At 37.0% G+C, this 19,653-nt stretch overlaps 2 protein-coding genes across 3 annotated transcripts in view; one reads left to right on the top strand and one right to left on the bottom strand.

Annotated features, from left to right (window-relative positions):
* Positions 1–597: 597 nt before the first annotated feature.
* The window catches only part of LOC114937706 (GTPase-activating Rap/Ran-GAP domain-like protein 3), a 32,950-nt gene continuing 13,894 nt past the window's right edge, over positions 598–19,653 (bottom strand). The window contains exons 1-18 of one of the 2 annotated variants that reach the window (XM_029311293.2): positions 18,249–18,618; positions 14,460–15,398; positions 12,677–12,743; positions 11,707–11,790; positions 11,429–11,510; positions 10,916–11,034; positions 10,440–10,504; positions 10,284–10,350; positions 10,093–10,195; positions 9,881–9,979; positions 9,219–9,431; positions 8,457–8,728; positions 7,846–8,131; positions 4,602–5,059; positions 3,659–3,995; positions 3,131–3,217; positions 2,758–3,027; positions 598–2,613 (exon numbers count right to left, since the gene is read on the bottom strand). In XM_029311293.2, coding sequence (XP_029167126.1) covers positions 2,363–2,613; positions 2,758–3,027; positions 3,131–3,217; positions 3,659–3,995; positions 4,602–5,059; positions 7,846–8,131; positions 8,457–8,728; positions 9,219–9,431; positions 9,881–9,979; positions 10,093–10,195; positions 10,284–10,350; positions 10,440–10,504; positions 10,916–11,034; positions 11,429–11,510; positions 11,707–11,790; positions 12,677–12,743; positions 14,460–14,821 — 3,222 coding nt within the window. In that variant the 5' untranslated portion in view covers positions 14,822–15,398; positions 18,249–18,618 and the 3' untranslated portion in view covers positions 598–2,362. Of the gene's footprint in view, positions 2,614–2,757; positions 3,028–3,130; positions 3,218–3,658; positions 3,996–4,601; positions 5,060–7,845; positions 8,132–8,456; positions 8,729–9,218; positions 9,432–9,880; positions 9,980–10,092; positions 10,196–10,283; positions 10,351–10,439; positions 10,505–10,915; positions 11,035–11,428; positions 11,511–11,706; positions 11,791–12,676; positions 12,744–14,459; positions 15,399–18,248; positions 18,619–19,653 lie in introns of those variants that run through there. The other variant, XM_029311294.2, reaches the window with a different exon arrangement.
* The window catches only part of LOC114937711 (uncharacterized), a 123,312-nt gene continuing 110,687 nt past the window's right edge, over positions 7,029–19,653 (top strand). The window contains exon 1 of the mRNA XM_085483485.1: positions 7,029–7,070. The gene's annotated coding sequence lies outside the window, so the exon portion shown is untranslated. The remainder of the gene's footprint in view (positions 7,071–19,653) is intronic.

Here is a 19,653-nt window from a genome sequence, read left to right as displayed (position 1 = left end):
TGAACCCAGCAAACACCGATATATAATTGTTACATTGCTATAATAAAACGGAATATAACAGGTAATATAACGTGTACGTTACATGTAACATCCATGTTAGTTGTAATTTCCTACTCATAGATGTAACATTTTAATATAACATATATTACATTGTAGTTATATTGTAATTATATACCAAATAGCACATTGATGTATTGATAAGTCAGTGCTATCTTGGGATATAATGGCAATATAACTACAATGTAATAATATATGTAATATTAAAAATGTTACACCTATGAGTGGGAAATTACAACTGACATATACGTTACATGTAACATGCTTAAGTATATAACATTTATATACTGTGTTTGCTGGGAAGATATTCGTAATATTGTAGAGAAATTTTATTTTCTACATTTCGAACATGGTTGTCGTTAAAAAAATTATACATCTGCTCTCTTTTCGGAAATATAAACACTGGAATTTATTTATATAAATAAAATAAAATAAAAATAACCAAAAAAAAATTAAATTCTAAAAAATTGAATGCCCCCTTCTGGAAAAAATCCTGCGGACGCCCGTGATTTCGGAGGATAAAAAAGTCAGGCTGAAGAGTTTCTCTTTCTTGTAAATTTAATTTCATTTTTTAACCTCTTTATAAATTTACGTTATTCATCGTGGAATTCGACAGAAATACAACATGACGATATATACCCTTTCAAGTAAATTACTTATATTATCGTGTGTTTTATCGAGATCTAACAATAAACGCGCGATTCTGGGAAATTTATTTTAAGAAGCATTGATTCAACAAACTGATACACAGTAGATAATATATCAACATACATTTTTTTTTATAAAATATACCTACGTAAAACAATTGGATGGACTTATCGATTTAGAGATATATATTTTCTTATATATTTATAAATATATTGTGTGTTATAGATCGAAACAACACGATCATGTATTCGAAAGAAAGAAAGGCGCGAGATAATAAGTATTGAAAAAATACTGTTTTTTTTCACTTTCAGTGGAAATGTTGCAACGGTTACACACACACACATATATATATATATATATATATATATATATATATGTATATATATATATATATTTTTTTTTTATTCGTTATTTATTATATACACATGATGCGTAAACATCGACACTCATTTGCATGTCGGAATTATTTTATTGAATGAAAATAAAATTCTATCAGATGCGGGAAGGAACGATTCTCGATCCTCCAAGATCGATCAAGGATTATACAATCGCTGTTTCCGATCGAACATTCTTCTCTACGTTCGAAGAAACGTATGATTCATCGAGCTAACGCGCATCCGAAAGCAATGCCCTTTTCATGCGTATTTTAAGTGCGTGTTGAGTTCGAGCCACACGGATGTGTATCGAGTCGTCCGTCAGAGAAACATTTTCGACGTCAACTGTTACAATATTAGCCTGGATCCCTATATTGCTTAAACTCGATTTTTGTGAAACAATGAGGAACTATGTGGTGTAAGATACTCGCCTCGAAAACAAATCCAGAAGCGAGAGACGTCTAAAGTAACTGTCGTTTTTACGACGTCATCCAATCCCTAATTACAGAAAATTAACTTAGGAATTAAATTAAAAAAATATCGATATTCTTAAAATATACTGTACTATATTTAGAAAAAAATTAAGCAAAAAATTAAAAAGAGCGCGATTTAGTATCTCCAAATATTTGCAATTGCTTTTTTCTCAAAATTTAAACCCCAATGTAGCCTCTTTGTGCATAATTAGACGCAAGATTAAAATATAATAAATACAAAATGCCACGCGTATTGCAGTTAGCTCTATTATTTAACAAAATAATAATATATATTATAGTAAAAATCGATAAACAATATTGAAATAAATGTTCTTCGGAAATGAAGAAAAATATTTAACAATTACAGAGCTTCAAAATTAAGGTACTTTAACGAGTATCCCCGTTGTAAAATCTACTCAAATAATAACTTGTGCGATCGCGCACTTACATTCAAGATATATTTGTATATATATATATATATATTTATATATATATATATATTTATATATATATATATATATTTATATATATATATATTTATATATTATAAATATATATATATATTTATTTATTTATATATGCAGCGCGATGCGCCAACAATGCGTAACAATGACAAGGATTTCCGTATGTTTTCTCTTTCTCTCTCTCTCTCTCTCTCTCTCTCTTTCTCGTACGAGGACGAGAAGTCATCAGGTACGTGCGGTCCACCTTTTTTCCCCTTTTCACTTTTTCGATCTCCCGCGCGAAAGATCGCGGGATTAACATACTTATATAATCGTAATCTCGGCGAACGCCAACAAGTACAGCGATCTATTTGCTACACGACGACGGCAAATTCGTGGTCGGTGTCGGTGTAGGGCTGCTGCTGCAGGATCTGCTCAGAGCGCGATGCGGCTCGACGTTGAGGAAGGTGCGATCGGTGGATGTGGGTGGCGCGGAAACGATTTCCGGTTCCGCGGGACTCGGACACCTCCTCTGGCTGCAGTTGGATCCCGTGTTCCTCGAAAGCGTCTGCAGCGGTATCCGATAGATCCTTATCGGCTTCCAATCGCCCTGACTGTCTGCGAAAGGAACATTCGTTCGGTTGGCAAGAGAATACGTTCGTTAAGCATTTGGAGTAATATAATGATCGAGTTGGAGAGAGGAGGATGAAGGCCGGGGATGGTTTCGACTTTTAACGAAGTCGCGAGTAGAAGGTCACGTACTTTGAAAACTCGATCGAGAGGAGAAGGAGGATTGCGAGGGCGGCGGGCTGCAAGGCATCTCCTCCTTCTCGAGTGGTTTCGAGTCCAATCGTATTCGCTCGCATTTTCCTGGGAGGAATTCCGGTGCCGTGGTCGCGAAGAATATATCCCGCTTCGAGGTAATCAAGTTGAGGTTGGGCATAGCGATCGTGTGAACCAGATTGCCGTTTATTATCAGTCGAATCTCCATCGTGTCGTTAGTGAAGGCGATCACGTATGGAAAGGCACAGGCTGTCGTGAAAAACCACATACGGTTATTTCAATATAAAATGCAAAAATTCTATCCATAGATAATGACTGAATATTTTATGCATATCAAAATTTTTCCTCGCACCTACGGCTATCGGTATCGAATTCCAATTGAAGTCGAACTCGGTCGGCGCAGCGTTCTCTTCCATCAGTTTTTGAAAGTGACATGTATCTAAAAAAAATTTTTTTTTACAATAAGTCTCACAAGGTATTACTAATTTAGCCTTTAAATTTAAGCATCGTGGAGAAGCATTTTATTAAAAAATATTCTTAAAAATTTCTTAATATATTGCTTAAAGTCTTGAATAGATGGGCGTCCACGGAGGGGGTATTTGCCGCCCCTTGGAATCCTTAAATCCTTAAAAAAATTAAGCATTTCTCCTTGTGAAAAATGCTGGAATTTATTGGCATATTTAAGAATATTTAATATAAAAGAGGAAAATTAAGAAAGAACAAAATATAAGAAACAAAACAATTTAATCATGCTTTCCTCCTGAAAAAAAATCCTGCAGACACGTCATGCTTGAATATACATATATAAAGATAATGCAAACTCGAAGCAATAAATTATGAATTACATAAATTAAAAATAAAAATAAAAACGGCGACTTACTGTTGTAACAAAGTAACAGTTCCGGCTCCTCGTCCTCGCGAAGATCCAGCGCCGCCACCAAATGCGGTTTAGGCGTCGCTTCCAAAGGAACGATCCTCGAAACTCCGGACGAGGAGATAAGTTCAAAGTGATGTCGGGCGCCGCAGCACAGCGTCCACTCGTTCGTCGGATCGGCGCTCTCGATCATCGTCACCAACGTGGGTGTCTCGCTCGCGGTGAACTCCTTTAGCTGCAGGAAACCGTCGACGGTGTCGGTGTCGGCTGACGAGCACCAGATGGTCCAGGCCGCGTTGTGCTTCCACTGATAGACCGTCAGTCGGCGGCCGACGACTACGCACTGTTTCGCAAATATATTCGCGTTGCGTATTTTTTTTCTCACGTCAAAGTTATTTAACATCAGAATAGAAGCCAGAAAGACGAGATTTATATTTAAATGTTGCGGAATAAAAGAGGGAGAAAATTTAATTAACCGATGTTTTGACAGATATTTAATTAATTATCGTTCGTTCCGAATGTGTTACCGATACTATTTTCATATTTTTAATATTGTATGAAATAACGGTATTTGCAGACGAATGAGAAGATTCTTTTTTTTTTTTTTTTTTTCACGAACGTTTTCACCCGATTCGTTCTCCATTCATCGATCGCGTTATAAAATTAATCTTCTGTCAATGCATAATTCTTTACTTTTTTTAATCAATGTAGGTGTTTTATATTACACTATGATAATTTTTTTATAAAAGCTTCTGGATATCGAACATTTTTTTCCCACGATATTTTAGGAGGTTTCTCAATACAAAGGCCCTTTGCATTTTATTTCGAGCGGAGAAAAGTTCGACACATTTTCAACATCTATTAAAGTTGCTTTGGGCATCCGGGTACCCGTTCATTTGAAAGGATTAAAAAAGGACGAACAAGTACGAAACTCGAAACTGTACTTTACCATGCGTAAGTGTGAGCCTCCGGATCTGGTGATGCTGTACAAGTGAGATCCTCGCGTACGTCGCAGTTTCCTCTCCTTGATGTGCGCCCGGCTTCTGACAGCTGGAGCGCGAACGCGCGCACGTGGCCGCGAACGCGTCTTTGGCTGAAATCGGGCGGTGGCGCGAGTGAAATTGTCGCACTCGTCGGCGTCGTCCTCGTCGCACTCGTCGTCGTCGTCGTCGGCCTCCTCGTCGTCTACGTCGTTCTCCTCCCGCGTCTCGTCGTTCTCGCGATTGTTGAACAGCTCGGCGCATCTCGCGGACGCGTCGCTCTCGAACTCGCGCAACCGGAAAACGTACACGCTATTTTCCTTGCCCTTGTCGCTCGCGCGAAACAAGAGTATTCCGTGCTGCTCGACCACGTCCAGCTGCTTGATCTGCACCGACTCGTCGAAGATCAGTCTGTGCGAGAGCCCGTCTAGAAATTCGAAAGCAAAACTCGATGTTATAACTCTTGGTTTTTTTCTTCTGATTTTTAATGGTAACTTCACTGAAAAGCTTGATTTCAAATAAATATGTATTTCAATAGTGCCATTAACACCGCATTTGTTTGAAACAATAAATAAATATTTATCTGTTTTGAAAAAGGATTTCTTACATCAAATAAGTATTTTTTCACGGCAAATCAATATCATTAGTTTCAAATAAATGATGTTAATGGCACTATTAAAATAAATATTTATTTGAAATCAATAGCTTTTTTTTCAGTGTTGTTGCACGTTGCAATTTGCTGCACGTTTGTATTTCTTCAACGTTAGATTTCCGACATATTTATTTAATTTAGATAGATAGATAGATAGATAATTTATTCAGTCAGCTTATTAGTCAAGAAGGGACTTGGTTTACATCAATTTCTACCACACTCATACATCCATACCTTTCTATACACGCGGAACCCTTACAGTACAAAATAATTACAACATAGTCGCAAGTACCAAAGTACCAAAGTACACAAAATTACAGATACTAAATACATAAAATAAAATAAAATATACATATCACCTAAATATATAGATAAATTACAATACAAATACCAAAGTTACATATTCAGTCTTGTATTCTTACACTCTGACTATTATTATTATCACAGATTCTTTTCTTTATTGCCTCTTTTTCCTTTCATAATCTTTTTAATATTATTGCTTTCTTATCGTCTAAAATATCATTAAACATTCTTGTGATCCTATCTTTTTCGTTAATTTCCTCTAAATCATTGAACCATTCTCTCGCTACCATACATTCCTTTACATAATGTTATACCTTATCCCATCCGCAGTTACAGAATTTACATATCTTACTCTCGTCTTCTAGCCAATATTTATTACAATCCTCGAAATTACCGCATCTTAACTTAACGAGAGCTCTTGTCTCATCTCCATACCTATACCTATCTAACATTTCTTTTCTCAGAAAATTAGGCTTTGTGTTCTTTTCCATCTAGAGTCTTATATCTTTTATTGTACTTTGCCTCTCTAATTCTCTCATCCTCTGTTTGTCTTTATATGTCTACCTCTCTTTCCCTTATACTACTTACTATATCCATCTCCTCTTGTCTCAGACTCCAGCCTTTATTATTAAAATACCTTTCCTTTTCTCTACTATAATAATCTTTTGACATATTTATTTAATTAATTATTTATAAATAAATTATTTTAGTACAAATAATATCATTATTAATATCAGCAGACACAAAATAAAATGTTAAAAAAGAAAAGTTTGAAAATGACTTCAAATTACCATTAAAAAATTAGTATGTGAAGATGGTATATCATTTAATGGAAAAATTGAATATGAATAATTGAAAGTTTTGGCTTATTTTTAATAGTTCTAGAATTCTTGATAATTTGTTTAAACAAATAGGTAGTTCCAGCGATTAAACCAAAGAAAATTCCTATAAGGACAAATTGACATGCCAACTTCACGCAGCATGTGTGTTGCGATCCATGGATATATTTATCGTTAATTTTAGCTTGTGTGCTGTATATTTATATTGTGTATATATTATAATGCGAAATAATAAGATTATTCTAATATATGTGTGCATTTTATTTGTTACAGGTGGCAGTGCGATTCACGCGTCGTATCGGGAGTGCCGTGTAAAGTTTCGCGCGTCGGGAGTGCCGTGTAAAGTTTCGGGCGATCGTAATTATTCGTATTTTCGCGAGTGTCGTGAGTGCTACGAAGGACCAAGAGAGGAGGAGGAGGCCCGGGGAGGCATCGGGCGACAGCGAGGCAATTGTGAGGTATGCAAAATAAAAATGTTTTTTATAAACTGTATTGTTTGTGAGATATTCAATCGTTTCCAGACTTTCAAAACATTCTGTATATATGTTTATACATATACACATACACACATGCATATACATAATTTGAATACTTTCTTTTCAGATCAACGTGCTGTGCACTACAACTCCGCATCGCGTGTATTGGTGAGTGAGAATTTATTTTATAACATTTCTATAGCGCTAATAAAGATGTGTGAAGCATTTCATTTCATGGAAACTTATAAATAATTAAGAGGTCTTGATAATTTAAACAAATAGTTCTAATGATTCAACAAAAGAAAATACTTAAGATTTAGAGTTCTAAAGAGTTCTGCCTTTTAAAAATAAAACATATTAATTAAAACTAAATAAATACCGGTAAATTTCTTATTTGAACATACCAAAGTAAAATTTCGCTCGATTTTCAAGATTTCTGCTTATTACGAAATAATTCTGGTATAGTTCTGAGTAAGTGCCTTTGCTTTACCAAAGAGTTCTGATGATAAAAATACTTTGAAAATTTTTTAAATATTTTATCCGAAAAATTCATTTCGACTATAAAGATGAGATTGTATTTCGAGAGTTATACTTATTATGAAATAATTCTCGTTTATTTCTGGATATATACAATGTCTTTTCAAAGAATTCTGCTAATAAAAAAAAAATAAAAAAGGTTTAAAAAATTCTATTTGTTTAAACTATCAAGAACTCTTGAATCATTGAAAATAAAGTCAGGGTTCTTCACTATTTTATGATCTTTTACGAAATAATATGTGTGCTAGTTTTACACATCAAAAGTTCAACGTTAAAATGCGAAAGGAGATAATAAATGTTTAAAAGAGACCAAAATAATTCGCGCGATTAGAGATTTCGTTTGCCAACAAGCGTATCCGATCGTAGGAAGTACGTGAAATTATTAAATATATATATATATATATACCTTCGATGAGAAACGTTCCGCTTTCCGAGGCGAGGATCAGTCTGTTCTCCAGCCAGACGTCACCGCAAACGACTTCGTACGGGAAATCGGGATAGATGCATCTCGGTTCCCATGGCCTGGGCTTTAGAGGGCCGACGGTTGCGAGAGAGGTGGGTGCGAGACCACGCATAATAGCTTCCAGTTTCAACGCTTGTCCGACTCGCACCATCTCGACGGCACGTGTCTCCTCTCGACGTCGACCCGGCGCCTCGACGACGTCTGAGAGCGCTCGCCGATTTAGCATGCTCTATTGTACAGAATTGTGCCGAATCGATCTTTAAACTCCTCGATATCAAGCTTTCTCGAAACTACCGTCGCTAAGCATTCCGCGTATTTCTTTCTCCGGAAAAATATTTTATCGATTTTTCGTACGGTAATGTATTAATATTGATCTCGATTGAAAATTAAAAAGATAAATCTTATTAATAAAAATCAATATTCAAATTAACAAATTATAGAAATAAATATCACCGCAAGTTTCTTTACGTCGCACTTTATCACGAGTATTATCAATCAAAGTTAATGGAACGTGGAAAAAGTATAAGCGACATGGTTTTCGCAAAGTGACTTACGTTGCTCTTGCTCTCCTGCGAGTGCTCCTGGTACATATCTCGCAATAGGGCGTCGAGGGTTCTTTCCCTCTTCCTGGAGAATGTCGGGGTGTCGAACGTAGCCTTCTCGCCGTTGATCAACTTGACGAGGAGAAATTCTCGGAGATTATACGGATCCTCGAATACCGGTGGGCAGGGTAGGCTCGGGCCAAATAAGGGTACGTTTTCATCGCAGTAAATGGCAACCCGCCATCCCTTGCCGTCCGCTTCGGTCGTTACCACGGCGAACACGTCTGTGGGAAAAAATTAATCAGCCAACGAGTAATCTGTTTTTATCTTGTTTCATATAATTTTATGTTAGATTTTTTCTGAAATGCGCGTTTATTTAATGTTTTTGCTGCGATGTGATTAATTTGATTAATTAGTAATTAGCAAAAATGAAAATTATGCGGGAAGAAAATTGTTAATAATTATACGAATGAAAATCGTTATTGATAATGCACGCGCATAGGTATGTAGGTGTATAATCGAGAAATGCATCAAAAGCATCAAGCGAATAAATATTGTTTAAAGTTCAAAGAAACGGAAATAAAATTCTGTAGGCGTGCGAAATGAAGCCAAAGGGTGTAAAAAGGAAATGAGAATCACTGTGCTGAATGGTATTTGAGTGTCAACTGTACAGCTCGTGTGCTCTTTATGTAACGACGACAATAAGCAAGGTTCGGTTGATATATTGAAACATGATCTTATCTGACCTTAGGTGTGATATTTTTCTTAACTCACGGGTAAATTGGCTCCTTATGCAATTCGGATTGAACGTATCCACGGCTGACGGGTCATCCGTATAGATGATGTTAACGATATCGTTGCCGATATGTCTTTTCCTCTCTAGCTGCTGCGGATTGTCTTTTGAATATGGTAACATCGTGCTAACGTGATACATAACTTCGTGACCTGCATAAACGGTGTAGTAGCTCTCTTTGCCAGTCATATCTCCTGAGAAACGATAAAACGTATACGAATAAAATCATGGAAATGAGAAAGAAAATTCTTTATATTGGCTACGAGTGTAGAATATCATAAATATCACGAAAAGTATCAAAGAAACTGACTGTAAAAAAAAAGACAAAATAAAAAACCTATTTAATTGACAATATACTCAGCATTATTTTAATATTATTTTCTAATTTCAGTATTATACATTAATTTTTTTTTATCGCGCAAATGTTAAATTATATATTCAGACGTTAATGAAGAAAGAACAATCCAGCAGTTTATTAATCGGAAAGTCGGGAAATGGAACAAAAAATATTAGAACTCCGTCGGTGAAACAATTTGCAGAGAGAGAGAGAGAGAGAGAAAGAGAGAAAGTAGATATAGATTGCAAATCTCTTCTGATTGTAGACCCCGAGTTTGCACTGTCAATATCCATATTATCAACGTACCTTTCACATCCAAGCCTCCCCGGTACTTGTCCCAGCCTTTGAGCCGTATTCGCTCGCCTAGGATCTCTAGGAAGGTCTCGAAGCCCGGGCTACCTCTTTCTATAAGCAATGACAAACGTTTCTCAGCGGGGAGGGAATCGATAGCACTATCTATTATCACTTAATTTCCCATCTCGACTGTCTTTTGTTCCCGACACTTCTGATAGTCTTACCGTTAGACAGCATCTCGTCGTCGGTGGTCTGACCTTCTCTCGCGTAAATGACGCCAAACTTGAAGTTCACCGAGCCTTCTTGCTCCTCCAACAGTAACAGATCCTGCAACAGGCATCATTGAATTACGTCCCTGATGATGTCATTTGTCGAGCGTGAAATTGGCATGAAACGTTTGTATATATAAATGTACCTTTTGAAGTTCGGGCGTGAAAACTTCTCGCGGCACCTTATCGAGTTTCTCCAGACCAAAAAAGTTACTGAAAAAGTCAGAGAGTTGGTAAGTAGTCTGACGTGAGGTGCAGTTACATGTTCCTTTCAATTTGTGGACCAATAAAAAGATAGTTACCTGAGAATCTGTCTGATAGTCATTGTCTTGTTCGCCGAATACGGCAACGATATTTTCTGCGCACCCTACGTGAAACATTTCTCAATTTATCTCACGATTGATTTTGTATTCACATATAATTAATTTTACTCTCTTAATAAGTACGCGTGCTTCATCGAGATCGGAATCGGATTTTATAATGGAAGTAGATTATATAATTAAACATCTATTATTTTTATTTGTACATTATGCACGAAGCAAATTTGTATGTTAAAATGAAAAATATATAGATATTAATTTATATTAAATAAGAGGAATTATATGCAATATTTCTTATAAAAAAAAAAAAGATTTTTTTAATATGATGGAATTTCATGTTAATGTGAATTGGAAATATAAATAATTTCATAAATTCTCAAGAAAAAGAAGAAGAAAAAATATCAGATATAAATCGGATCAAATAATCTTTTTTTATAAATAATATATTATCTACTTACAGTTCGCCTCCATAAAATAACTCTGTAGTGCGGTACGCATTGATCACCGACTTCGCTTGTGACTACCGAGAGAAAGAGAGGATTTCTCTCTTGATCGGAAGCGATGTAATTTTGATGCACTGTGCATAGATAGAAGCGCAATTAGTATTCACATACCGCTTATTGTTTATCACTTTTAAGTATCGATAATTAAACCGTGTAAGTCATCGTTAAGGCAACATTTTTGTATTTATGTAAAGCTAAAGTGCTACAAAAAATTGAAAAGGCAGTTCCACTCTATCCATAAATTTTTATTAAACGCAAGGACGACTAACTCGGTCGAGCAAAGAAAGAGCATAACTCTATTTACATAAGTAGACTTCCAACGGAATTTTCCATCGCGTTACCGCGCAATAATATATATATTTATTCATGAAAACGAAATCTGAGTTAAAAAACTAGGATGTCAAATTCGCGCGGGCAAAAATATTTAAAATAAAATTCGATATGCTATATATATTTGACAAAACTTACGTTTGCCCAGAAAGAATTTAAAGTACCAACGCGTTTGGTACTCCGGATTCTCCAGTATCGGCGTACTCGGCGAACCGAACATCTGAAGTGAAAATTCATTTCTTGTTACAGACGTCATTTTGAGGACTAGAAGAGTGAGGGGGGTGGGAAGGGGTAGAATAAAAGGCGAAAATGGGGTGAGAGCAGACAATTACGCTCACCACGAAACCGGACGAATCTCAAGAGGTGAAAGAAAGAGATACGAAGAAATTGATCGTTTGATCATTAAGTCTTCTTACCTCTTCTTTTTCGCCGGGAGAGTCTCCGTTCTCCACTCGAAATCTTCTGCCATTCTCGGCGCCGTCCTGCTCGATCTGCGGCAGCTGAAAATACATTTTCGGACGTTGCAATTAGCGAATATCCGCGAAATATCGACGCGAGTCAACATGCTCCAGTTTTGAGTTTGCAAATTGTAATTCCGCGACCCTGAACCGCGCGCGATTAAAAGCAAATTTAATCGGACCTGCAAAGCTTTGTAGATTTTTTAAGTAATCTTTGATACTCCGCGGGAAAAATTCGATATTTGTTTTCACAGAAAGTTGTGTGAAGCTTGACCGAATATGAAATATTTACTATAAACGAATCCTTCAAAAATTTAGCGAGAGAGAGAAAGAGAGAGAGGAACTCTTTTCGTCTGTAATTAAAAGTATTGGAATAGAATGTTTTTATGAAAGAGAATACAAAGCAAAATTAAAATAAATATTACTTTATTCGGAATAATTCCAAAATTAAATTAAATCTTCCGCAGAGAGAAGGAATAAAATTTTATCAAACAACATAAACGAATATAATTTTTTCGCTCACAAATTAATTAAAAATTTAAGTATCATAGTTTTAACCAACGGTATCTTTGATGTATTAATTTAAAACGTTTATGATTCAAACATATATTTTTTCCTTTTTTCTATTCTTTGATAAAAAAAATATACCAAACATATTTTGTAACGTCGTACATGAACTGTTGCGAGTCAAGCACGGTGCAACTTTGGCGAACTAGTGATAAGCAAATCAATAGATAAACAGTTGGAGATAGAGGGAGACAATATAATCGGCTTACGAAACGTGTCGTGGATTATTATAGGACGCTCGTACGCTTTTATCACAGCGATTAGCATTTGCCGTGTCACAAGCACTGTGTTAAGACCCTCGTGTGGCAAGTAGAGCGAAACTCTTACCTAGATATCTGCTCTTGTTCATTCGTTTCCTTACCATTTCGACACTGCCGTAGCATCGTCTAGATAGGACTCCTCGTCTCGCTATCGCGTCCGTGGTGGATCTAAAAAAAACGAGTTTTTAAATATAAGACACGAGATATAATTCTATCTCGTGGACTTTTTACATAAGGTGTGTTTAAAAATCCGTTCACACATTCGTTGGAGGCATCGCGGTCCGCGTTTTATTTTCCACTCCTCTGACTTTCTACATCTCTCTAATTTGCACTACAGAGACTCTTTGCTTTACATAAACTTATTAGCTTTTTTCACGTATATACATGTATATATATATATATATATATATATATATAATATACATATATATACGCATTATTCTCGTATTAAAGTCGTTTATGCTAAGAGAGGTAATACACTACGGCGAACAACTTTCTTGGCCAAGAACGTATGCATTTTTCTCTAGCGACCTCACAAGTGTGCTTCTTTGTACTTGCAACATGCTATTTGCTATTTGAAAGCAATGCGGTATTTTGTAGTTGTAGACGAACTCGGAAAAAGTCACGGAAACGTAACTCGAATAATTTGTTTCGTTCTGACATCCCTATACTCACGAAATAATTTATAATCTCGCCTTTAATTTTACCAATTAGATTCTTCGATTCCAAATAAAAATTTTTTTTTTATTTAACTGAGAAATTGGAGCATAAATAAGAAATTTGAGTCACAACGATTTAAAAATAAAGAGAGCTTTGCATCTGTGCGAATTATATTCTTAGGAAATAAAAATCTTTTTTTTTGCTCGCTAAAAGTCAAACGACTTTAATTTTCTCAAGAATTTTAATTTGTAATTTCATTATTATACAAAACGTTCGATATCGAATATACATATATTAGAAAATTGCGCCGCGACGAATAATTTTGCTCGAAAAATCCTCGGGAGACTTTCTGGAAAAACTTTGACGTTCGACAAATAATTTATAACATTATTAAAAACTGAAAGCAAGATGTGGAATCGTCTGCTATCGCGTTTCCCGATATACTTTTTTGCTGCGCGGAAGATTAAGTGATGGAATCCTGTTATCGGCAGTATAATTATCATTGACTCGCTAAATGCACTCCGATCGGATACGATCCCCCGGGATCGCCGTCTCTCCGTGGTGTGAATGTAGCGTAATGTGACGGCACCCTCCGTCCGTTCGACTCAACCCCTCTCTCGCGTTTCTCATTTTTCACGACATGAATATCTGGGTTAACGAGAAGCTACATCGAGGTCGAATTGGCCGGGCAACTGGGAGAGGCCGTTACACGAACAGAGAGAAAGAGACATAGGGAGCGATTATTGTTCAAGATTCGCACGGGTCGTGATCTTTTTCCGCAACAACGCGTCTCGTTAAATCCATGGGCCGATTCAAGTCTGGCCAAGTTTTATCGCGCGAAGAAAATAGAGGAAGATCGATCAACAGGTCAAGTAGTAAGCAAAACAGCAAAGTATTCTCGCGCGTTCACAGAACAAAAATTAGCTACCGTAGCAAAATTTTATCAGCTCAAATTTCAGCTATATAGTAACTAATATTTTCTGCTGTAGTTTAACAAAGAATGCTATAGTTAAAAAATATTAGCTGTTAGGAATAAGATAATATATTTTTTCCGTGTTCTTAATAAAAAAAAATGAACGCGAGAAGAGAGAAATACAAGATGAGTTACTGGCGTCCTCCTTTTGCGAATAAAGAATGCGAATGATTCGACAATTGAAGGGTCAATAACTCGTTACTCGATTCGGCACGGTCAACTTCGTAAGTTAATCTCGTTAGATCACGTACACATGACTGGCGCGTCGGTGCAGCTGCCTGAGCTGCGTGGAAGGCAGGAGCGCCGCTACGCAGACCGATCTGGATCTGTTTCTGCGAATCATCTCCTGGACAGTCGAGTAACTGGGTCGCAACAGTTCCTCCTCGCTGTCGCTGGTCACTGTAATCGGTAATACAACTGTCTCGACGCTCTCGCGTCTAGGTTTGCGAGACTTGTTCCTCTCCGCGGAACTCGCGGAACTCGCGGAACTCGCGGACGAAACCGAGCTAGTCGTCGTCGGATGCGTATTGGGCGACGACGTATTGTTAGTGCTAGAAGAAGCGGTCCCTCGCAGTCGCGAAACGAGCTTCATGTCTAGGCATAGCATTTTCATCGACCTCTTTGATAAGCGATGTATGTCTCTACACGTAGATTACGTGCGATTTAAGTGACTGTGACTACGTGCTTTTGTCACCACTCGTCGCGTTTCTCTCCTGGTACGTCTGGTCATCGTCGTCGTCTTCGTCATCATCATCATCATCATTCTCATCATCATCGTCGTCGTCGTCGTCATCGTCATTGTTATCGTTGTCACGGTGTCGTTGAACCCGGGTGATAATGACGAACGTTGGCACCCGCATCACCGTGTGCGAACACGTTGTGCAAAATTGCCGCAATCGGTTAGGCGAGGTTGAAGAGGAACTACGGGTTGTCGTGAGATTATTCGACGAATCTCTCTCGGATTCGTGACTCTCTCTCTCTCAATGTTGTCTTTAGGTCCCGTTACGCGCCGATGCGCGCCTTATATCTCATAAACAGCGCGGCTTAGCCCAGGAATACCGATTATATGGGTGAGATCACTTGCACTGTATGGTAAATCTGAATTCTCCTCTCTTGACCCGGGTCGAAGTTGGCGTCGGGAGTTGGCGAGATGGGTTGGTGAATAACGGCTCTCGTTGATTTATGCAGAACTGAGGGAGAAATAAAACGCGAGAAATATATATAACGCGCATTATTTGTACGTTAATGTGCCCCGCTCTTCGACACGATCCTTCAAGCATTACGGCAATAACGAAACTAATTGTATTTGCATAATGTGCTTTAAGATAAGTAATAATGTCGCAACTTATATTAGCGTCGCAAATGCGGTATCGTTAGAAATAATTGTGTCATGGCAGAGACATAATTGTATGTCATAATGTACTCTGTGATAAGCTAAAATCTAGTAAATGTAAGAAATGACAGGGAGTGTCCTCTAAAGAGGTAAACAATGATCTCAAAAAATCCCATGTTTTTACCTGTAAGCTTATTTGTTAAAAATCTCATATATCTGTTTTTAAAGAGCGAGATGAGAAAAAAATTGGATATTTATTTTAAAAAGTTAAATCGCGAATTGTATATCGAAGTCAGCTAAAAAATTATTTTTTTATAATATCATTTGGTCATTTATTTTTGTCACTATCGTTTGGTCTTTATTTTGATAAATGTTCCATCATTTTTTGATAATATATATCTGATGAAAAGAATTGACAAGCTTATACGAATTGTATTTTTATTTCGAGGAATAAAAGCGATGCTAATGTGAAATATCCCGCGATAAGCAAATGCAAACCAAGCGGCGTAGGATAGTTCCAAGACATCAAGAATATCGATTCCCAAGATAATGATGTTCTTGCAGCCTATTCTCGGCTCGGAAATTCTCTATTGCGAACAGTATTAGATTATACGATTTTTATTCGGAATTCAAATATCGTAAATTAAAGAGACGCGAATCAAAAACAATTCCGAGAATTTATAATTATATCCAATTATAATCTAATTATCAGATCTAGAAATCACATCAAAGTTATCGGAGCAACAAACATTATCAGAGAGGAAAATAGAAAGAGAAACCTATTTTTTAATAAGAGAATTATTAAATAATTTTATTTAATTCGGCATCTCGAATCTTTCGCGTTAAAAACGATGTACAAACCGATGATAACAAAGTATCATGAAATCGTAAAATCATTGCGTAAAATCTAAGAATATCACAAATGAATGGATCCGATAAAACGACGAATCACTAAATTGAGTTTCACGAACGAATGAACGATCCGATGCGGTCGTTCATCTCGTAGTTGCTTTATCGAACGATCGAAGACATCGATATCAGTCAGGGACGACCTTACCGTCCAATATCCGAGATACCAGAGTCCCCGGATCGCCCCCACGATAAGTGTTACGTCAAAGATACCTAACGTATTCACGAGTCTCTTGTGTGTTCTCTACCTTTGGCAAACAGCGGCATCGATCTCCCTTTGTCAGTTTTGTGGCTTTATCGCCAAATGGGCAGTTTGCGGCTGACATTGGACGTTTGTTATCCGAATGATTCGAGATGTCGGTGATACCGAGGGAAAACATTATGATACTAGTATCATCGATTTTTCTTCTACTCTCTCTCGATCGACAGCTGAGGAACTCTCGGGCTGAAGGACAACAGATACTGTCGAACGGATACGGCGTGATTCGATAACCAAAACATGCGAAATAGATTGTTGTGTGGGTATTTATACGCACACATTATATTATATATATATATATATATATATATATATATATATATATATAATATAATGTGTGCGTATAATTATATATATTGTACATATATAATTGTACATATATATATATATATATATATATATATATGTATATGTATATATATTATGATGACACGCGAGTCCTCGTGGAAATTATATTCTGTGAACTCTGCGGACAAATGTCAAGTTTATTCGCTCGCATGAAATATCGAATACATCGATATGCGTCGATATATTATTCTTGCATCGTGAATTTTTCTCGTCGATGAATCATTTAATACGCATTGAAAAATTGGGAAATTTTATCCGAGTCAATCAGATTACGAGATATGCGGAGAATCTTTTTATTTTATTTTTTTTTTTTACGCACATTTTTATGATAGAAATAAATCAAGTTTTATTTTCATACAAAGTCGTGAATTTACTGCGGAAAATTTTATGAAAACCTCCCCTTCATCATTAGAGCTACATGATATATGAGAATGAAATGCCTTCGCTACATTACATCCTCGATTGAGAGAGATCAGTTCTATTTCCCCTCCGGGATACGGGATGATCAAGCGAAACGTTTCGAAAGTCTCGAAACAGGTCAAAACTTCGGAAACAACCCTGTTATTCAGGCCTTGATACTCTTCGCGAGCACTCTTTTTCTACAAGTTGAACTTTTCTCTCTCATCAGACTAAAAGAGATGCAAACTTTAATCTCATTTTGAAAAACATTTTATCTTAATTGTATATTTTCCTTAGAATAATATTGTAAGGTGGTCTTACGAAGACACATTAAAAAACATAATAGAAACTATTTAATTATTCCTTAAGTGAATTATTTTTATCCCCAATTTTCTTTAAAAGTTATTTCGAGTTCCAGCGAAGAACTAGCTTTTTTAACCTTGCAATATCGTAAAACAAATCTTAATGAAGGAATTCAATTGTGAAAAATGCAATTGCGTGTTCAGTAATAATGTATCCTTATCGATGTCGTCGATCAATGATTACGTTCTTTCTTTATTATATCTCCCCCGCATCAAGAAATATTACCGATTTCTCCAGAGTAACGAATAATAGTACACCGAAACTAAACTTTGCATCTACCTAAAAAAAAAAAAATTCTATTAACAAAAAAAAAACCTGCAAAATTTCATCGCGAAACTAAACTGTAGATCACGCTTCAAGGAAGGATCGCGCGAAGCTTAAACGTCGATTGAATCAACTCTTTGAATTACTCCAACAATTCTAACATACATCCATCATCCGAGAAAATTGGAGTAGAATTGCCGGTCGTCCAACGTCACATCTCGAATCGTTGCGAATCTTTCCCCACAGTAAGATATCCAGCAAAAAAACACACCGAAGGAGAGAACCACCAATCTCGAGATCCCTTTTCTCGACCGCTCGCGAAGGATACCGCTCGCGAAACACGACGGCACTGATCGCACTCCCTCGCGTCTTGGGTCCGCAACCCCTACGCTGGCCGTCCCCTTCCACCCTCGCTCGACGCTGAGAATTCGTGGCGAAGTTTACGACCCGACCCGTAGCGCAGTAGCAGCAGTTCCCGCGAGACAGAGGCAAGTTGCTCGCGGTGACATGGCGACTCGACGACTGGCGCCGCGTCGACGAGTTCGTCGGTCCTCCCCTGTCTCTTTCTGTTTGTCGTCTTCCACCACCTCCTACTCCCATCGTTACCATCGTAGCAGTCGGCTCTCTCTCTTTCTCCCCGTTCATTTATCTATTTGTTCTTCCACGTATGTATGTACGCGAACGTACGTAGAATGCCGATGACGTTTACGTACACATATGCGTCTATATAATGTGTACATCGACGCTTCGCCGGTTTCGGCGACGACGTCCCGTTCGGTGACCCGTATTCCCGCCGACATCGGGGCGCTCCTTCAATCTCCATCTAGATTCTACCCTGTTCCGTCCCCACCCTGTTTCTTCTTCGGAAATTTCGGCACCCCGAACGGGGGTTTAGGGCGTGACTGGGTGCGTATCGGACTAGCGAATTAGCACGATCCAACGTTGATCAAATCCTTTCTCCCCGGTTGACGGTTCTCGTGGAACATCCGCAAATGACATATAGGAAAAGTAAAATGGGATTTTTTTTTTTTTTATTTATGTCAGATGAACTTAGGCGAAGGTTTATGCGTATATTATTGTTGTTGGAGACTGGATGTATATATATACTTGTGTTCTTTGACGAACTCAAAAGCAATATCCGACCTTGCGCTTAATTTCTGTGAAAATCTTGTTCTCTCCACGCGAATCTGACGGACTTAGTTTAAAGTAGTAAATTAAACGGTAGCTGCGCCGCGCTGGATTCAGCTTCTTCAAAGAGCTTTAAACAAACAAGAAGATTTGTTCTTCAATTCAATTAGAATAAATATTATAAGGTGTATTGTGAGGTTTTTCACTTTAGAGACGTTTTACGTATCAAATATTACAAAATTGTACGTATATGTGTGTTTGTTATTATTTTATTATGTTATATGAAAAATCTCATTTCTGAAAGTAATTACTATAAATTTGATTTTTTTAATTAAGAGAAAATGTACTTGATAAATTTCATTATACAAATTATATATTATTTGTACAAATATTTTTTTGAAAAATTCGATTAAATTCACGTTCGTATTGATTGATAGCATTC

The sequence above is a fragment of the Nylanderia fulva genome, unplaced genomic scaffold (genome assembly GCF_048542155.1).
Source record: "Nylanderia fulva isolate GAGA-0341 unplaced genomic scaffold, ASM4854215v1 Scaffold25, whole genome shotgun sequence".
Lineage (NCBI taxonomy): Eukaryota > Metazoa > Arthropoda > Insecta > Hymenoptera > Formicidae > Nylanderia > Nylanderia fulva.
The sequence above is the reverse complement of the archived record's forward strand: the minus strand, read 5'-3'. Positions and strand labels throughout refer to the sequence as shown.